The 21,871-nt window shown below is 36.6% G+C and overlaps 1 protein-coding gene across 1 annotated transcript in view; it reads left to right on the top strand.

The window, feature by feature from the left end:
* The window catches only part of LOC145987840 (uncharacterized), a 277,367-nt gene extending 259,021 nt beyond the window's left edge, over positions 1-18,346 (top strand). Inside the window, exons 4-5 of the mRNA XM_083122582.1 lie at positions 1,192-10,249; positions 14,190-18,346. Coding sequence (XP_082978708.1) covers positions 1,192-10,249; positions 14,190-14,359 — 9,228 coding nt within the window. The 3' untranslated portion in view covers positions 14,360-18,346. The remainder of the gene's footprint in view (positions 1-1,191; positions 10,250-14,189) is intronic.
* The last annotated feature ends 3,525 nt before the right edge of the window (positions 18,347-21,871 follow it).

Genomic DNA, 21,871 nt, shown 5'->3' with positions numbered 1-21,871 from the left:
CCCCTAGGGGTGCCAGGAGTGTCTTGGAGTTGAACGGCATTGGGATTGTCACTATTCATCTTAGTGATCCCGAAAACTATGAATTCCTCACTAATATCGGTCGTTTTCGATTATTTTTGCATGTAACCCCTCTTCCCACCCCCACCCTGTCTTACCCCAACAGTATTTCTTTCCACATTGTAAGTCATATGTGAACCAAGTTTGGTCATCATGAATTTCACCAATTAGCTTAGCGACTCCAAAAACTATGGATTCGACACTAATTTTATCATTTTTGACATTTAATTTTCACCCCCTCTCAACTTCCATCCCGATAGGTGATGGACTTGGAGTTGAACGCCATTAGGAGTGTCACTATTCATCTTAGCGACCCCGAAAACTATGGATTCCACACTAATATCGGTCGTTTTCGATTATTTTTATGTCACCCCCTCCCACCCCCACCCCTAGGGGTGCCAGGGGTCTTTCCCCCACAGTATTTCTTTCGAGATTGCAAGTGATACGTGTTCCAAGTTTGGTTGAAATTGCTCCAGGCGTTCGAGAGTTATGCCGGAACAAACATGTATGCACACATACATCCATTTTTATATAGAGAGAGTAAGGAAATTAATTTATGAATTTGACATATTAACTAATTCCCACCATATTTAATTAACTTAGCTGGTATTAAATCAATGCCAGATGCTTTGTTAACATCGAGAATAAAAAACTATTTTTTAATGTAATGGAGACTGTAGTTATTTCCTAAATGAGAAATTATAACTGAGTTCCTCTTTGGACAAAGCAGCTGTAACTCGGTATTTTTAAAAAAAGTAACTTTCTGAATACTGATCAAAAGAACTCATCATAACACCTTTATTCCTGTTGCTTTTAAAATGAAATGCTTGAAGAATCTACAGTATATTCTTGCCTCCATGATGGAGTAGTCCATGTATCGCGGTATATAGCAAGAGGTTCCAGATTCAAAACCTGGTGAGACATTGATGTATCACTCTTCCTGTCATATCATCCATTTTATCAGTTCATCGTGTTGCCGCGTTGAAACTAAGAGGTAAAAGACCGACATGTAATAACGAAATAGAAAGAATTGTGTGATTTATTTCAGTTTGGTTTGCTCATAATTTGTACAGAATTATAATGCTTTATTTTGCAAAATTAGTATTCATTTTACCAATGCATTTTTTTTTCTAGGATGGAACCTTCTCTCTGGCGGATTTCGTAGATGCATTCAGAGAAAATGATGTCCAGCGCGTCCTTCGTGCATATGAAAACTGTATCACAATCGACATCCATTGCTCTCCCGAGGGCGAGTGGAATTCTGCAAGGCTCACCAAGGAGTCTTTCAGCAAGTCTTGCAAAATCAGTGTCAATCCAGACGACAAAATGGCGACAGCTCCCGGCATCACCAAATTCCTCAACTACATTTCACCTTTCCTCCAGCCAATAAATATCGAGCAGCTTCTTGAACCGTCGGATGTTGTTGGCAACATCCGGTTCAGCCATCCAACCCTGTACGTCTTTCCAGGAGGCCAAGGGGACGCCGCTCTCTTCGGCATCAACGGCTTCAACATGCTGGTTGACGGCGGCTTCAACAGGAAAGCCTGCTTCTGGGATTTCACAAGACACTTGGACAGACTCGACGCTGTTCTAGTCACAAGACTAAACAACAACAACACTAATGGAATCGCAGCCGTTCTTAAACGAAAACGAATTAGCCATGTCTACCCACAAATAGGCCACTTCTTCTGCAATGTTATCGAGAAAAGAAACTCCCCTGACGGTGATAAGGACAATGACAACCTTGTAATTAATATCGTTGATGAAGGACATGAGATAGTGGGAAATCTTAGACATTTAAATCTGAAGCCACATCCTTGCTACAGAGACAATACCGTGGAACCTATAAATTTGTACCACAAAGTTGGCCATGGAACTCTAGACATGTATGTCTTAAGTCCTTCCAAGGACAGCAAAGAGGTAAAAGAATTTCTAGCCAAATGGAATTCTGAATCGAGCCTTTTTGGAGCAGCAAAAACAAGTTTTAAAATTGACGGCAAAGAGGTTCACTTTCCTTTGCAGAACCTGGTGTCCATATGCGCTCTTCTGGTCTGGCAACCTGCAAATCCAAATGATACAATAACAAGAATTTTATTTCCCGGAAGCACGCCACAGCACAAGATCTTTGAAGGATTGGACAAGCTGAAGCACCTAGAATTCCTTAAGTATCCTGTCTGTTCGGCCAGGTCGATATCTCCTACAGTGACCAAAGGTAAAGGGAGAATAATAGAGAAGTTTCTTCCTGATGGTAAGCCACTCAAGGCTAGCAGCCCATTAGAAATTAAGCAAACAAGACCTCTTTCGAGTCCAGCTTCCACAGGACCTAGTTCCAAATCTCTAGCTCAAGGCAAACCAAAGTTCGAAAAACTCACCTCAAGAACTGAACCGAAAATGAAGACAGATGGTAAGGATGCAAAACATGAAAGAACAAAGGATGTCAGCTTGGAGAGAAGTCTTAAAACGGAATCCAAGCAAGATAAAGTAAGAAGTGACCAAAGACCGAAATCTGAACACAAATCAAAAATAGACACTAGAAGTGTAAAATCAAGGATTGATTCCAAACCACCATCAAGATCAGTAGAACGTAAAAAAGCAAGCGAAAGAAAGACTGAAACTACAAAATCATCTCCCTCAACGCCAAAGAAATCAGAACCGAAACTGAACGGAACTGCAAGCAAAGCTGAAACTACAGCTGTAGCTAAGTTAACAAGAAGCCGGCCATCACCGACAGCAACGCCTGCCAAAAGCACCAAAGAGGCCACAAACAGAAAAGTGGTTGAATCAAAATACCATGTGTCACGAGCAACAGCTGCATCAACATCTAGAGCAAATGCCACAAGAAGTGCTAGAAAGGATCAAGAGCCTAGGGCAGAAAAGAAACCAATTAGCCGAAGATCCAAACCTTCGTCTCCAGCAAAAACTCCACGGCCACCAGGGTCTCCTGCTAAATCATCGTCTGCAAGGAGCACACCTAAGAGCACACCAACGCCATCTGTGAAGTCTGATAAAGATGGTGTAATTCGTAAGACAAAAGAAGGATTGGAGGAAAAGCCTACGGATTCATTAGTTTCCACACCATCTACAGTAGACCAAGATACAACAATACTAAAAGCTCCTGAAGAAGATAAACCTCTTGTGAATGGTGTTTCAGAAGAATCTGAGCAGGAAATAAAGCAAGAAGAAATTGTTACAGAGGAAACTAAGGAAGAGGTCAAAGAATCTGAACCTGAAGAACATGAAGAAATTCAAGAAATAATTCAGAAAGAAGAGGCAGTAGTCGAAACGACAGAAACAGTTGAAGCTGAAGTAGAAGCTGAAGTAGAACTTGAAGAAGAACCTGAAGAAAAAATAGTGAGCCATGAAAAAGAATCAAAAGTAGAGCAAGAAAAGGTAATGACTTTGGAAAAAGTGTTAACTTTTGAAAAAGAAGTTGTAGATTCAGAAAAGGAAGCTGATGTTGAAGAAATTAAACATGTAGAACAAGATGATACTAAAGAATCAGTTCAAAATGAAGAAGACTTGGAAAATGAAGGTGATGAAACAGAAGAAATTGAAGAAGAGGACCTTGCTCCAATTGACGAGAAAAAATCTCTTAAAGCAGAATTAGACTTTGAATCAAGAAAATCAAGAGACTTGGAAGAAAAAGATGTTGATGAAGAAGAAGGTGAAGATGAAGAGGAAGAAGAGGAAGAGGAAGAGGAGGAGGAAGATGAATATTTAATAATAGAGAAAGAGGAAATTGATCAATATGCAGAAGAATCAACACATGAACCTGAAAGTTTGGAGTCTCACGTTCCTGAAGATATGGAAGCAAAAGATTTGGAGGAAGAGGAAGAAGACGAAGAAGAACCTGAACTTCAAAAGTATCAAAAGGATGAAGAGGAATCAGAAAAGGAAAAACGGCCAGTTGTTGAGAAAGATAGAGATGAAGTTAAAGAGGCTGAATTTCAAGAAGAAACTATCGAAGAAATAAAAAAAACAGATGAACCAGATGTGGTAAAACTTCCAGAAACTATAGAAGGCGTGGAAGCAGAGAAAGAAATCTCAAAACCTGAAGATCAAAAAGTCGCTGAAGTGGAACCTGTACATGAAGCTAAAGTTAAGCCTGGAATTGAGACACCAGGAGTTGAAAAGGCAGAGGAAAGCCAAGAAATTCCAGAAACAGAAGAAGTTAAGGCAGATGAAGTCGAAGATTTACATATAGATACGAAGGAAGATCAAATGGTTGCAGCCGATAAAGAAAAATTAGTTGAACAAGTGCAGGACATTATTACTTCTGCCACAGAAATAGTTTCAAAAACTCTTCGCACAGAAGAAGCAGCTGAAAAACCTCAAGAAGAAGAAGTCAGCCCTGAAATTCTTTCAAAAGAATCCAGTGAGGCAAAGAAAACTCCAGTTGATGTTGGTGAATCTAAGGAAGCATCAGCTCAGTCTGAAGAAAAAATTGACGTGTCTTCTGAAAAAATGAGGGAAATTGAGGATCTTCAAATAAAAGACACTTCAACAACAGAACCCAAAGCTTCTGATGAACATGAAAGTATTGAAGTTAAAGATACGCCATCAAGAGACGCAATTGAACAAAAGTTTACAGAAGAAACTACCAAGAGCCAACCAGATGAAAAATTTTCAACAATAGAATCAGCAGCAACAACTGCTCCAACATTACCTGAAGATGAAAGAATCCCTCTTGATGAGATAAAAGAAGGAATAGAAGAAAAAATTGTTAAAGAAGAAACGAAAGAGAAAGAAATACAAATTGCTCCAAAAATTGAACAACCAAAATTGCCACCAATTCCTCATGCAGCACCATTCGAACAAAACATACATGTTATGGCTCATCAGAGAGATATAGTAAAAACTCCAGATGAGGTAGCAGATCTTCCTGTTCATGAAGAAGTTGATCCAGGCACATACGAAACTGAAGACTTTGATCAACAATTCGAGGAATCACAAGAGGCTATCAAAAAGCTAGGTAAAGAAACTGAAGAATTGGATATAAGACCACAATCTCCAGAGTTAGAGATTAAAGGAAAACTTCAGTTGCATGAGGATGATAAGAGGACCACTCCAATTGATACCAAGGAAACCCAAGAACCAGTCAAGGATGAAGCTGTGCCCACTCAAATTACTGCAAAACAAGAACTAGAAATTCAAACTCTAGAAAAAGAAATCGAAAAAGTTCCAAGTAAAGATGCAGAAATTAAAGATCCTGATCTTCCGCAAAAAGATTACATCAAGCATGAAACAGTGACAACAGAGGATAACATAGAAAAATATATTTCAGTTATGAAAGAGGATAAAGTTCCTGCTGTAGTTAGTGAAGTAGAGTCCACGAAGAAACCTGTAGATGAAATAGAAACAGTTATAGCAGAGGAAGTAGGAACATCAGAAAGTAAGGGAGAAGTTGAAAAGTTGATTCAAAGTTCACTAGCATCAACAGAAACAGCTGAAAAAGAAAAAGATGCAACTTCTAAGGAAATTCAATTTGCTACTCCTACACAAAAAGACATAAAAGATTCAGAAACTCCTGAAGTTAAATTAAAACATGCTGAAGATATTCTTCAAGCTAAGCAAAATGAAGATGTGGAAGTTACTAAAGCAGTGGATAAAGTAGCAGAGAAAGAATTAGAAGTTTTGGACATTAAAGATTCCATTGAAGCTGAAAAGGAGAAATTGCCGAAAGAAAAGGAAAGTGAAGCAATTACAGATATCAAGGAGATCAATAAAATTGAAACACTTTCTGAACCAGGTGGTGCAGAAACAGTTGCAATAAAAGAAATAGAACCCATCATAACAGAAGAATTTACAAAACATATTGAAGAAAGTAAACAGCCAGGAGTTGTAGTTTCTGAAGTAGCAGCAGATATTGAAAAAACAACAGATATTCAAGTAGTAACTACGCTTGAAAAAGATGAAAAAGAAGTAAAAGTGGAAGAAAAATCTGATATTGAACAAACTGAAAAAGTCACTGACAAAACCATAGATCTTCCATCATCATTTGCAACAAAGGAAGGTGATACAGATAAACGTTCTGATGTTAGTGAAGATGAAATTAAACCCAAGACAATAGAAGTAATTCCAGAGAAAGAAACCAAATTATCTGATGTTTCCCAGCCAGAAAATGAAAAAGTAGCAGAACAAGAGCTTGAGATAAGAGAAGATGTGGAAGAACTAAAAACAGATAAAGTTGTTAAGGATGTTTCTGAAAGTGTACTCCCAGAAGTAGTGCAAGCCAAAGATATAAAAGAAAAGAAAAAGGTAGATGAAGAACAAGCCATCAAGGACCATAAGGATGTGGAGCAAGAAGATATATCCATTCCAGATGTGAAGGCTCATGAAAAGCAGGAAGTTTCTAAAGGTGAACTTGCTGTTACTGAAACACAGGAGGTTGTTACTGCAGTGAAAATAACAGATGTACAGAGTGAACATAGTGCAGAAACAGAAAGTAAAGTGGCTACATCTAAAGAAAATGAATTACAAAAAGAGGATTATCAAAATATAATTGAAGACATTGAGAAATCTGTAGAATCCCAAATTATCCCTGATATACCTATGGACAAGAAAACAGACAAGGAAAAGGAAACAGGAGAAAAAGAAGTTGAGATTATTTCTAGTATGCCAATACATGGTTTCACAAAGGCAACTGACATTGGGAAGGAAGACCCTATTACCAAGATTGAAGTTACTGAAGCATATGAAGAAATCGCGGAAGAGGAAATTGATAAAACTGACTTTAAAACTGTAGAGGCCACCAGAGAGACTGTTGCTACAAGCGAGGAAATTACATCCCATATTTCTGAAGGGAAACCAACAGAGGGAATAAAAGAATCTCTGGACAAAGAAATTAAAGAAACAGATACAAAAAAGGTAACAGAAGATATGAAAGAAGCCATGATAGATACGTGTAGAAAAGATTCTGAGAAAATTGAAATTCAGAACGAAGAGCCTGTAACGCAAAAAGAGGTTGAAATAGTTACTAGTGCTCAAAAAATTCAAGAAATATTCCTTGAGGCAAAGGAAACCAAGACAATACTTGAGGAAACCGAAGTCAAAGATACCCATGAAATTAAAGAAACAATAGAGGTAAAGAGCGACATAGATGTTGGAAAGTCTGAAGATGATGAAAAACTTGTAACATCAGTAGTAGAAGCCATTGACAGCAAGGAAAAGGTAAAGGAGGATATAAGCAAAGTTTTAGAAAGAGAAATAATAGACACAAGGAAACAACTAGATGAAGTTGAGTCTTCCAAGGAAAAAGAATGTACATTAAATGGCCAAAAATCTGAGGTTACAAAAGAAGATATTGAAATGCAATTGACCAATGAAGTTTCAAATAATCTGCTCGAGAAAGAAACTGTTGATGAATGCAAAGTAGCAGGAAAGGAAATTTCAACTAAACCATGTGAGCTTAAGGAAAACTTGTCTGCGATGGATCAGAAAGAAGTGCAAAGTGAAACAGTCACATCATTATCTGACGTGGATGATAGTAAATTACCAACATCCCTGAACAAAGATCAGGAAGATATTAAGGCATCCTTTGAAAAAGAGGAGAAAGATCAAAAAGATGATGCGAAGATAGTCAGCGATTTATCTCACGGAAGCCACGATGATTTAAGTGATAAATCTCAGGATGCATTGTCTGCTACCTATCTTGAAATTATTGAACAACTGCAAGGCAGTACTGTCTCCGGAGATGAACAGTTACCAGAGAAGCCTTCCACCAAACTGGTGGAGGAAAGTGTTGTGGATACTGCTGTAGAACAGAAACAAGATAAAACGTCAGAAGAAACAACACAAGATAAATTAGTTAAAGATACTGACGTATCCACAGAAAAGGAAAGTATTGTTGGAGCTGATCTAGTACCAGAAAAGAAGGAATTGAAGTTAGAGAAGGTTGGTGAAGTGCCAGCAGAGATAACACCTACTCAACATAGTGAACCTTACATTGACACTGGTGTTGAAGAAGAACCAGTGTATGGTACTCTTACAGCAGAACATCCAGAATATGTTATGGTGTCACCTGACTCATCTCCAGAATCTCCAAAATCACCCAAAGACAAACTTTCTCAGCAGAAAACAGAAATGAAGGATGTAAGTGATGAAGCATGCATTGTTGACACACACAAATCAGAAGTGAGTTCTAGTGCTCCTTCTTCTGGAAAACAAGAAGAAATATGCAAGGAAGACACTGCAACCAAAGAAATAATTACACCAGCTGAGGTAAAAGAGAAGCCAAGCAAATCATCAACTTCACCCCCTGCGTCTCCAAAACCACCTCCTTCTGAGATAAAATCATCGGAACTAATAGGTGGTGATGGTATTCTCTCTGAAATACAAAGTAAAGAAAGTTCTTCCTCTTCACAAGAATCAGTAGTAGGAATTCCTAAGGAAGAGGTCTTAGAAAAGCAACTTTCTACCTCCTCAGCTGTGACTTCAGCTATGTCTTCCTCAGTTCCACAGTCAACAGTGAGAAGAATGTTGGTAACTGCTAGCAGTGAAGACGGGGGTGAAGAGACTGAGTTATCTCCAACTGGGAACGTAACTTTTGGCGATTTTACATCCTCAACATCAGACCAAGTAGGTTCCATCATATCTACGACTGAAGACATCCATGTCTCTGATAAACCTCAGGAAAATGGAAACCAGGGTGAAGTAGAAAAGGATTCATCAGACAAAGAGAATCTTAAGGACATTTCAGTGTCAACTGCCACATCTATTACAAATGGAAGTCATATTCCAAGTGAAATAGAAGTTACAAAGAAAGATGAAACTGAAAGATCACCTGAAAAATTGAAAAAGGAAATTGAAACTGAAGAACTTAAAGATCAAGGAACACCCAGTCCGAAAGTGGACAAAATAAAAGTTACAACAAAAGCAGATGCTAAACAGGTTTCTGAGAAGGTCACCAACGGAATTAGCATGAAGGAATCTGTGCATGAAAGCATAACACACATTACCACAGAAGCTAAACCTGAAGCCCATGTTAGCCAAATACCAGAATATCCCACTACAGGAGAGGAAAGATCTTTATCCCCTCGCAGTGAATTGAGTGCTACAGAAGACAGACCTGGCTCCTCTCATAGTGATTTAAGTGATAAAGACATAGCCCCATCATCACCAAGGAGTGTCAATAGCATCGCCTCACAGAGAGCCACATCACCACATTCTGAGCCTGAAGATCGTAAAGACAATCTCCAGCAACAGATAGTATCACAGCAACTAGACGATACTTCTCTTCCAAGCTTAAAAGACACCCATCTAAAAGAGTCATCCTTAACATCTTTCGAAAGCCATGGTTCCCTAGAATCAGATGTCAAGGGTGTCCAGGATCAGTTCATTCCTTCTTCAATGACCAGTTCCTTTTATGGGAGTTTGCCAGACGAAGACCTAGACCAAGAGGGTGCATATGGATTAACCCATATGGATTTTAGAAGTAGTAATATTCTATCGGGTGATGAACCAGAAAGTTCCGGATTCAGTTTGAGCAGGGATAGTGAAGCTTCCCAGCGATCGCCAAGTGCCTCTGGGCTACAAGACAGGGTATTTATTCAAGAAAAACAGGAAACTGGATATCATGATCCTAAAGAAGCATTAGATTCCACCAGGCAAGCAACAGGGTATATTCATGAAAGTGCAAAAACTGGTGTAATTGATCCTCTCCGTGCACCTGCTGATTTTCCAGCACTGCCACAGGGATTTGGACTTCAGGATCCTATAATTTTGCAACCCACAAAACCCCAAGACCCACAACTGCCGAAAGATCCGATTGAAGGGTGGGGCAAGCCACTGGGACTACCAGCTCCAGCACCACCTCCCACGGTCAACACGTCAGACATTCTCAACACGAAAGGCACACCAAAGAAGGAAAAGAGGATATTACAGCTCAAGAAGGGTATCATGGAAAACAACAGGACTGCTCCTATCAAAGAGAAATCCAAACGCCCTGACTCTCCTAAAATGGACAAGAAAGGTTCATCCAATAAAGACTCTAGTCGCGTATATAAATCCCTAGGTTCTCCAGTGTATGTTGACTTAGCATATATTCCTCACCATGGTAATTCAAATTATACACAAGTCGAATTTTTTAAGAAGGTGCGAGCAAGATATTACGTCTTCAGTGGTATTGAGCCAAGCAAGGAAGTTTACAGCGCACTCTTAGAAGCCAAGCAAACATGGGATGATAAAGATTTAGGTAAGTTTTATTCATGTATTGTTCATATCATATTACTATCTGGCAGCAAACAACATTTTATTGTGAGATGTTTCTTTACTTTTCCTGAGTATTTGTCCAGCTTGCCTGGTCTTTCTGCTATTCATATCGGCCTTTTCCATTGTCAAGAAAATGTATGACACTATTTTATTTACAGCCTATATGTATATAATTTGGGATTAGCACATATTAAAGTGAGGCCACACAGGTTTTGCTATTGTAAATTAGAAAACTTTCATCAGTATTACCATGACATAAACTTCTATATTCATTAATATGTGAGCAACTTGGGAGTAAAACTTGATAACCCACAAAGGTATGGAAGCAAGAAAGATGCAAGTGAAAATTGTCCATCACATTGTGGCTTATGCTTTGCCCAGATGTCCCCGGGTGTTTCTTCCAATTACTCTCAACTGAATTAACTTTGTTCACCATTGTACAGCAACAAGAGACTGTAGAGTAACTGGATTCAATGTCAACTCAATTTTCAATGACTTTCAACTCACGTATAAAGCTTAAAAAGCTGGGATGCTGGAATGATTCTGCCTCCAGCCAAAACCTAAGAAAATCTAGTGTGTAAAAGAAATATGATGACTGTAAAGAAAGTAAAACTTCTTTAACATCAAAAAAATAACATATTTATTTCCTATGAAGTAAATCCCACAAAAATTAAGCTCTTTCTCAGCCCATCAGAAATCCTTTGTTCCAATCAACAATAGCTTCCCGCCCATATGTACAACTTTCTACTTTTGTGATTTTATGTTGCTACACATTTTTAACTCCCTTAAGGTAACTTTTAAATGTGCACGTTGACTTTTCATTGTTATCAAGCATACTAGTAGTTCCTGAAAACATTTTAGTTTATTTTTCATTGCATACAAAAATGTGTTATATACGAGGGGCATGTCAAAAAAAGGGCTGATTGGTTATTACAGAGAGTAAAATCAAGCAAGAAAATTTCTATTTTTATGCTATACAAATGCATACCCTGGCAATTTTTCTACAAAGTCACCATGACGCTCCAAGCATTTTGGTACTGTGAAACAAGTTTACGTAGACCCTCTGCGTAGAAATCTGCCACCTGGGATCTCAGCCAGTAGAGAACTGATGTCTTGAGAACTTCACTATCATCGAAACCTTGCGAAGCAAGCCAGAAATCACTTGGAGCAAGATCGGGACTGTATGGTGGGTGATTAAAATGTTCCCATCAGAATTTTTGAATTGTCGCAACAGTAGGGTCAGCTGTGTGTGGGCAGGCGTTGTCATGAATAAGCAGAATTCCAGATCGTAACATTCCTCTTACCTGGTTTTGGATGACACGTCGCAGATTAAACAGTGTTTGGCAATACACATCTGCTGTGATGGTTCATCCCGGTTCCAGGAATTCCATGAGGATTACACCTTTTTGGTCCCAAAACACAGTTGCCATGATTTTGCGATGAGATTGTGTTTGCTTGAATTTCTTCTTTTTTGGTGAATCGGAGTGACACCATTGCATGGATTGCTGCTTCATCTCACCAGTGACGTACAATATCCAGGTTTCGTCTCCATTCACTATGTGAGAAAACAAGTCACCTCCATCCTTCTCCGAGCGGACCAAAAAAGCACATGCTGATTTCATTCTTTCATCTTTCTGAGTGTTTTTCAACATTTTTTGCACCCACCTCACATACAGTTTGCGATAACCAAGATTGTCCATTACAATTCGGTGCAATGTTTTTATCAGACACTTTAGGAAACTCCTTGCCTAGATCAGTAATGGTGAAACGGCGATTGCCTTACTTTCCCTTCACTCATTATTGTTGGTCTTTAAATGTCACACAATTTCTGATGAATGTCAGCTGCACTCAGTCCTCTTGCTTTGAGAAATCTAATCACCGACCTCACCTCGCATTTGGCAGGATTTTCTATTACAGCAGCCATTTCAACTTCCTGCTACTCGCACATACACACCTCCACACTGAGAAATATACCTCTGTTGCAGGCACATAATACTAAAGCATGCTTCCATGCACACACAGCTTCGTCAGTGTTGCCAGTCCCAAGTAAAAAATTATCGGCCTTTTTTTTTTGACATGTGCCTCGTAGATTTAATACTTGAGAGAATTTTTTGAAAGTATTTCAGTAGAATACTATTCCATATATTTGTTGTTAGTTATTTATTTGTTATAGACTATGTGTCTTCCTTGTTCCCCTGCTTTCAACACCTTGCATACTTAATAGCCATTAAAAATAAAAGAAAATAAAGCTACCACTGCATATTACAATATGCCATGAAGTCACGTGGTGAAGGGGGGGGGGGTGGAGGTAAGGCTCCACGCATTCACAATCTTGGCCATAGTGAAGATGATACAATCAGTACCACACTTCAGTCTGCCTTTATCCAACCAGAGTTGCCCCCAGGTGCCCATTTTTTAGAGTCTGGGTGAACCCCAGAGTTATGCCGGAAAATTCCCACATGAAATCACCCACCCTGGAATCAAACCTGGGTATCATACGTGCTAGTTGCAGTAATTGTATTTTACAATAGCAATTAGTAGTTTATATCTGAAGAATATTTAATCCTATCTGTTTTCAGAGATAAGGCCAATCTTAATACAGTACAGTAATAATAAAAAAACATATTCATGTGGGCAATTAGCCTAAGGACTTTGTAGTAGTCTGGGCAAAAATGTGAAACAGAATCACTTGTTACAGATCATATTTCCAATAAGAAACACAGGAAAAGGAATTATGATACTTTTTCCTGTGGCCTACTCTGAGGATTGCCTGTAACCTGCTTTGAGGCCAATTTGTATTTGTTATTCCTTTAGTTTACTTCAAGTAGTTAAAATCAAAATAATTTGCATAGTGTTTCTCACCATGATCTAAGACAGCTCAGTGGCTGAGTGCTTTGCAGTCTGTTTTTGATCTTGCTACCAAAGTTCCCGGTTTCAAATCCTGACCTAGGCATGGATGTTCATCAATTTCCTCTAATCATCATTTGTCCTCATTTTCCCAATTAACCAAAATTGGCACAAAAGTGACGTTAAATAACTAATAACTTTGTGGTTACCAAAGATCAATTTAAATTAATTGAATTGCTGGGTACATACCAGCATATGCACTTTTTATGCAAAATGCTTGAGATATTCCACATTATACATATTTCAATGTCTCTTCACAATTAGACAAAAGTGGCAGGAAGTGAAGTAAAAGAAATCAAATCAATCAATATTTCAGTGTAAAACACTTGGAGATTTCAGTTACTGACTGATACTGTTGGTTCTTTGTTTTACTGGATAAATAAACATTGCATATTGTTTCCTGCAGTGTGTGTGTTCCATTAGTGAACCAGGGATGATCCCATCCCCAGAACCCCCCCTTCTTCCCCCTTCTTTTCTTCTTCTTCAGAGAGAGAGAGAGAGAGAGAGAACACCCCCTTCTTCCCTTCCCCGTTTTTTTCTTTCTTTTCTCTCTCTCTCTATATTAGTCTAGAATATACATTCATGTTGTGTTGATGCTCTTGGACGTCCAGAAGGGGGCTTGGGGGCACGGCCCACCCAACCTGGAAAATGAAAGTCAACCAAAAAGTATATATTTCACACATATAATTTCATTTCAGCCACAAGAATATGTGTTAATTATTGCATGAACATGATAATTTCAAATTAGAGCAATGTTTCTTCACGGTGTAACACTATTATGGGGGAAAATGTGACTTGTTTGCCCCCTAGAAAAATATACCTTGCTTGCCCCTCCCTGGAAAAAATCCTACATGTGGATGCTTCTTTTCTGAATTATTGGCCACCATTTATATATTCATATAATGCATTAATAATACAAATAAATCTTTGAAGCGGACTTCCTGCAACCTGATATTTTCTGGGTGTACTTCTTTTGGGACTTACCATGATAAATTTTTTTCATTCTTCCATTACAGAGGTTACCATTATTCCTACATATGATACAGATACCCTTGGCTACTGGGTCGCTGAGAATGAAGATACACTAGCTAAATGCAAGATTGATCTTTCTCCATCTGCCAGTCGATGTACCATCAATTTACAAGATCATGAAACAAGTTGCTCAGCATATCGGTTAGAATTCTAAATACAGAAATTGTTAGTCAAAATGAAGGTGATTTTTAAGAGGAAGTTGTTCTTTTCTCCCAATTACTTCATGACCATAAACACATTCAAAAGTTACTTTACTAAATTTTATGTCACCCTCTTTCAGTTAAATCACCTTGACATATTTGTTATAGCTGCAGTCTTTAGTGTAAACCCAGAAACAAAATTCTCTAAGTTCTAGAGAATATAATTTGTTAAGGTGTCATAAATGGATTTGCTCAGTCTCGAACCTTGAGGAACATAGTCTGACTCTTAACAGTTTAAGAAGAAAGAAAACAATTGTAAGAAAAGTCACCAGATTTTTCCAATTTGCCAAAACCATGAGAAAGGTGAAGGCATGTGTAGAAGAATTGCATGAGAGTGAGAAAATGATGAATGTTTGTCTTAGGCATGTCTGTCAACACAATAAAAAATCTGTCAGATGTGATAACTAGATATAGATGTAGAAAGTTGCATCATGCATATGTGTTGTTTAAGTTTTGTATCAATAGTATTACTTTAAAGAATAATTTTTATTTATTTATTCTATTTGGAATTGCCATGAGGTTATTGTAAAATAAAGAAATCTCTTCCTCTGTTAAATTATCTATCACTTATCTATGTTTTTGCAAAATTTCTTAATTTATGTGCCAACATGTTTTATATGAATACATTGTTAATCAATTTGTAGCATGTTTATAATACATGCACGTGTTGGCAGGCATGGCTTCTTCGCAAAAGTTGGTGCTAATTACATTAGTTATACACAAGAAGTAATTAATTGATGGTTATGTGTTATTTGAGAATGGAAAGACTGTAATAACTTATATGGTATGTTGTTTTAACTATTAAGTGAGTTTTGCTAAAAGATTATTTAGAGTGCTCATCATTATTGTTATTTCTTTAATTATAATGACTTTGTGTTAATTACGTAACGGCAGCTGAATGCATTTGAGGGGTTATCACTGTTGCTCTTTTAAGAAACTGTCTATGATAAGCCAGATTCTTTATTACTGCCTCAAGTATCTACTTACACATTTTTCAATAATCTTGTGAGCTTTTGAAAGTATATAAGTGGATATTTGAGACAAAATGTTGAAAAGAAGTATTTAGTCTGTTAATGTCAGTATTCATATACTTCATAATTATGATGAGCAACTTCTATGTATGCATTTTTAAGGCATTATTAGTGTGGTTACAAGAAGACTGATCGTAGATTCCAAAGCAATGACCTAAAGCTGCTTTGTGCTGATTGTAAGAATTTTAAAAGTATATTGTATTTGCAATGCATGCAAGCATATGTTTTTGTGTTGTTGAATTTTGAACTTTTGGAGGGTCCAAGTGGTTAACTGTATGACATCTAAACCAAACATGACAAATATTTTCCAGAAATTTTCCAGGAAATGTCTTTCGATAAGTACTGTAATACTCATCCAGAACTGAGTTGTCTACAAACATGAAAAATGCAATTCAAGAAATGCACTTTGTGCAGTAAATTTTGTTTACTATGTTCATAAAGTTTGTACAATTTATTTACATGCTTAAATGAAAGCTTTTATTTATATGGACTACACTACATTTTATGTGTCCTTGCATGTAATAATTACATTGATTTAAATTATTTAATGTACATTGAATAATTATAATATTTCCGTACATATTATTGTACTCTAAGATGCATTTTATTATGCTTATTAGCAAACATTTTGGAAATTATTTTTTTCATACACATTTCTCATACCAGTATATTCATCAGAGTTTTTTTTTTCTCTAAAAGAAATCTGCAATTGAGTCTTCACAAATATCTATGACTTGTTTTATGTTACCAGACATAATTCAAATGCAGTATGTTACCTTTACTTGTTGTTGGTAATGAAATACATATCTATTGATCTGTGTTTGCTGAGAAATATGAATGCCTTCCTTGTTGAAGACTCATGATTTAAAAATGTCCAAAGTGATCCACACTTACTGTGGAACAAAATCCCTCCTTTCTACTTCACAGGCGATAACAAAAATAGCACTTAAACTGCAAATATTAGCTAGTTATATGTTTAACTAACTGATATGTTATTTAAAAAAAATAGAAAAAAGTATTTGTCTCCAAAAAGATGTACTTTTTGAAATCCAAACAACAAAAAAAATGAATTTAGATGGTATGTGTATATTCATTCCACATCATACCTGTCCATGTGTACTTACATTTAATCTTATAGCAACGTTCCATTATTATTTAAATTGTCCAAGTACGTATGCAGCTTACAATCAGCATAGTATATGTAATATGTAAGTGTATTAATATTTAGTCTGTCTTTCTAACTTTGTAACGTTGCTTTTCAGTGTTAATCCTTTTGAAAAGAAATGGGAAGAACTGTATCTTGTTGATGTGATAACGTACTGTACCTTTTGCCCCGTTATTTTGGTTGAGCAATGGATTGTTAAAATTATATAAAGAATATATATATAGATATGTACATAACATCTTACATGAATATTGATTTCGATAGAGTTTGACATATTGGGAGAAAAATTGTTGTAGTCTTGGGACAAAACTTTTTATATTGACTATGAGATAGTAAAATAAAATGTGGTGCTTAAAAAAATTTACTCTGAAAATTCAACCAAGGAGAGTAATGTATCATGCCTGTGCAAACTCTAGGAGATACATTTTTATTATACTAGTCTTTTTGCTCCAGTAGGAGTACAAATTAATAACTGCATAGTTTTCAGTTCCAAAAGAGCTAGTCATTGGCAGATGAACCAAAAATGAACAAAAGTAGAAAGGAAGCATTGTGATTACATTAAAGTTTTTTTCTAGACAAAATAATTCTGTTTTTACAGAAAATTAGTCAAAAAAGACATGAAGGCCACGATTTGACTGTGAATACCATTTTTGTACTTAGAATAACAGTAGCAGAGTGTACAATACTAATGCTGTTAGGGTTTTGGCAGCATAGGAATACTATATATTCCATTTTCATGTGAACTCTTATAGTGAATGTTTTAACTAACCTGGATTATTATAGTCTTCATTAATTAATTTAGGATCTTATTTCCAATAATTTGAATAAGTATTTATTTTCATTGTAGATGTTTTGTAGAGACTATAGTGGCCTAATTTATATAATGAAACTTTAGTTTTTTATCTAAATTGCACTAATTCCTTTGGTAGTTGTGTTTCCTAATATTTATTTATGTTGAATGGTTGCTGTGTTTGTATATTGAAATATAGGTGTGAAAGATTTTCAGAAAGAAAAAAAAATATTAGCTGTCTCCTGTGTGGAAGACAGCAGGTGAGTAGCTTTTACTATGTTGAGCTGATAATGAATTATAATGAAATGGTGCTATGATTACCCACGATTGCCTTGTAATGAGACAGATCTTACATAAGTAATAAATTAACTACAAGAACAAGCTAGTAAATAAATAACAATGTATCAAATTTAGGCTATTTACCCAAATTCCTGTTAACTTAAAAAAAATATTTTTCAGAATCTGTTTGTGAAAGCTCTAAATCTGCTATCATTCAATTTCTATTAACAATAACAAAAAGGAGAACTAGATGTAGCTGATGTAAGATCTGTTTTCTACCTACTGTTAAAAAGAAACAGATTTTAATGGAAGCTCTATGAAGTATTTGTCATGAAAGATTACTATTACCAGTGAAACTTGAAGTGATACAGTGTTACTGGCAGGCGTTTATAGTAGGGCTTTTTATGGTTCTATTTACAATTTCTGTTATCCTCTTCCAAGTAGAAGCAAGATACATCACTGTTGCACCTCGCTTGTATTTTAGTGTTTCTGGAAAGCAATTTTGAAGGTCTACAAAATACAAAAAAGGAAATAAACAGTGTATTTAAAATTTGCTTTAGTCCATTAAGCTTCTAGTCGAATACACCCTCAGCTTGCTTTTATTATCACAGTGTATGTATGGGTATGTATGAGAACATCTGAGATTATGTGAAGTAAATAAAGAAAAATAAGTGAATTTGTGTTGTAGTTGAATGTACATTTTAAAAACTATAAACCATACTAGTTGCATGAAATAGTCTATATAAGTTACACTTTAATAATAATAATAATAATTAAATGACCTTATAGGGCAAGGTTACTTTTCTCCATGTTATTTTCTCAGTGTGAATTAAAAGTTTTGCTTTAGAGTGACGCATGCAATGAAATTCACACTCTCTCTTTGGTGGAGATTTATGTATTTTTTGTTTCTCTTTCACCTTGCTTTCCCATCATTTCTAGCTAATTGAAGATGAGTGGTTGTTAGATACAATTGATGAAGAGCTCACAATGAACACCTGTGTCCAGAGCAGAACTCGAACCTGGGAACTTTGGCAAAATTGAAAGCCGACCATTTAACACAATCTGACTCTTCGCTGCCTTCTTTTTGGGGAGATAAATGCACACATGACTGTTATACTGTATTTACGCATATATAGTGTGCATGCGAGTATAATGTGCACCCTGGTTTTTGATGGAGAAAAGCAACAAACAATTATATCTCACATATAATGCGCAGTACAATTCAGGTTCAAGAAATCGCTTTCTTAGTTGTAAGCTGTAAAGCTGTTGCTATGCTGATCAAGAGCGAATGACATCATGCCTATTCAATGAAGTAACCTGTTATGTGGACCAAGAGGAGAAATAGTCTTGTGTATACAATGAGTCATCGACCCATGCCACATCCCCTCTCTCCCTTCACTGTGATTAGCATCCCATTGCTTTCACTTCTGTAACCAAGTGCTTGAATTCTACAAGAACTATGCCGCTTTTCCCGATGACTAAAAATGGTCCGATACAACGTGAAAAATCATGGAAAACGGTCATTTCAATTTTATAGTGTTTTCTTTTTTATTTACAAAATTATTATTATTACTAAAGAAATCCAACCTGGTAATTTGTATTTGCACCTGTTGATACATGTTATATGCACTGACATAGTGAAAACATGCAGGGTTTCATGTTGCCTGTCCGAATTATTTCGTGCATTCTAGCTTTTGGGGGATAAAATTTTGGAAAAAGTGCATTGTACATAGTAAATACAGTATATTAGCACTACTACTAACAATAACTAGAGGAATGTTTTGTTCTAGTAGTTATTGTTAATAATATATAAGTTATTGTCTTAAACTAATGTCTTCCTTGAGGATTTACCGTGCCACTGTCGAATTTTTATTTTTAATCCATTGTTGCTGAATTGTGAAATACTTATCTTTAATATCTGGGTATACAACATTTCTTCTTTTTTATGAAACTAGTATTTAAATTTATTAAACTGTAGATATGAACTCCAGACAAAATTCTGTTCACAACTCATCATTCTTGTGCAGCATGAAAATGACAAAACATTCCATTATATTAGCAAACAATAGTTCATACTAAACTGTTGTTACGTGTTTCTTCATAATGGGATAAGTACAGGGTGATTCTTATAGAACTGGCCCAACAAATTTAGCTGTAATATGAAATATATCATACAGATATTAACATAATTTACACATGACTGACCTTGGATAATGTGCCGTTCATTGTTTATTGTGATCAGAGAATGTGTTGAAAGTCTTTGCCCTTTTCAAGAAGGCACGCCTCCGCCTGTGTTTGCATATTCACCGTGACTCGCTGCAGTGTTTCTCAGGTGATGTTCCTGATTTCAGCTGAAATGTTGTCCTTTAAAGCTTGTAATGTATGTGGTTCGTTTGCATACACCCTGTCCTTCAGTAAACTGCACAAGAAAAAATTCCGGGCTGGTAGGATTGAGGGGCCTGGCTCCTGGACACAGCAAACATGTTCGTATGCACATGTTCGTATGTGTTCTTTAACCTTGTAGCATAAGTGTGGCCACCTGTCAGACCATCTGCACACCATTCGACTCAGTACAGCCCACGAATTATTATGTCGTAATTGTGATCTGTTATATGCATCACCTGCAGCATTATTAGCAAATTCATGTTAATAAATAAATATTTTAGGAATTGTAGAGCCTATTTTAGGATTTTAGAGCCTATTTTAGGATTTTAGAGCCTATTTTAGGAACCTAAAAGCACACTTTTTATGCAACAGATAATCTGAATATCCAGATAATTCAGTTATAAGATCAGAACACATTTGATGAAGGATTTGTAGAATGAAATACGAAACTGATGAATAAAAGAATATGTGGATAGCCTGTAAAACTGTCTGGATAAAACACACATTCAGCCATCTGGATATTATGGATATCCAGATAATTAGGATAATCTGAATATTTGGATAATTCAGATAATCTGAATATTGGATAGTCCACATAATTCAGATATCCAAATGATCTGTATATCTGGATATCAGAAGATCTGATATCTCTATATTTGAAATCTGGATATCCGGATTTGGCCATCCCTAATATAAGATCTCACCCAACATTCTTGTGCAGCTTAATATTATAGGTCTTTCTGTGAATGGTGACAGTAAAATCCAGATGTTGTGTGAATGAGTAGTGGTTGTTGATCCTGAGATTGATTGAGTTGGTTTTTTATGCACAGTGAGGCTAATCTGGACTGGACCTACAGTTTGAAGTGGGAACCGAATCACTATGTGCCTCCACCGGGTATCGAACCTGGCTGAGATAGAGAACTGTGGATGTTTCTCCCAGGTAAGAGTCAGCAGAGATATAACAGGTAAGAATGTAAATGAGGTTTGAGCTTTGGCAGGTTTCTTTTGGGCAAATTTACCTGTGGCAGTGGAAATCTGGAGACTAGGAGAGGTGACAAGAATTGGACATGACAGTTGCATTTGTGGCAGGAGGGTGTTTGGTTGTGGGGTGACTGAGCATTGTGAACCAGAATGTTTCTGAGGATGGGGAGGAAGGTCTCTGATAGTGGGATCACTGTGAAGAATGGGGAGGAGGGACTGTAGGGTGTGTGAAACTAGAAATAATGAATTTATGGGCAAAGAGCTGTATGACCAAAGAACTCTATCTATAGAAAATGAAGGAGATACATCGGATGAATAGACAGGGCTTCCCATCCTCAAGAAAGAATCCGAGCAATAATTGAGGGAAATGAATGCAATGGGAATAGGAGTGAAAGAGATCCCTATCGAACTAAACAAGTACCTGGGTGAAGGAGAAGGAAATGTTATACTTGCATAATGATATCTATCAGAAAGGTGATTGGCCAAAAGACTTCACAAAGTTGTTCTAATTCCTCTACAGAAGAAAGAAAAACCAGGAAATGTACTGAACACAGGACAATCAGATTGATATCACACTAAGTGAATATTCTCCTGTAATAAATATATGCTTAGGTTGATGGGCAGTTAGAAGAACAGTGCATTTTCAGGAGAGGAAATGGTATGAAAGATATAATAGTCAAAGTGTTGTTTCTTACTTCATGAAAAATTTTGTCACACACCAATTCCATATTTGAAAAATTATTATCATTTAAATACACAATATAGGCAATGCTTATAACTAGGCACATATTTTTGGTAAATAAAAAAGCAAAATTTCTCTACAAAAACAGTCAAT

The sequence above is a fragment of the Lepisma saccharinum genome, chromosome 5 (assembly GCF_977018435.1).
Source record: "Lepisma saccharinum chromosome 5, izLepSacc3.1, whole genome shotgun sequence".
In the NCBI taxonomy this organism is placed as follows: domain Eukaryota; kingdom Metazoa; phylum Arthropoda; class Insecta; order Zygentoma; family Lepismatidae; genus Lepisma; species Lepisma saccharinum.
This window is presented reverse-complemented; position numbering and strand designations above follow the sequence as displayed.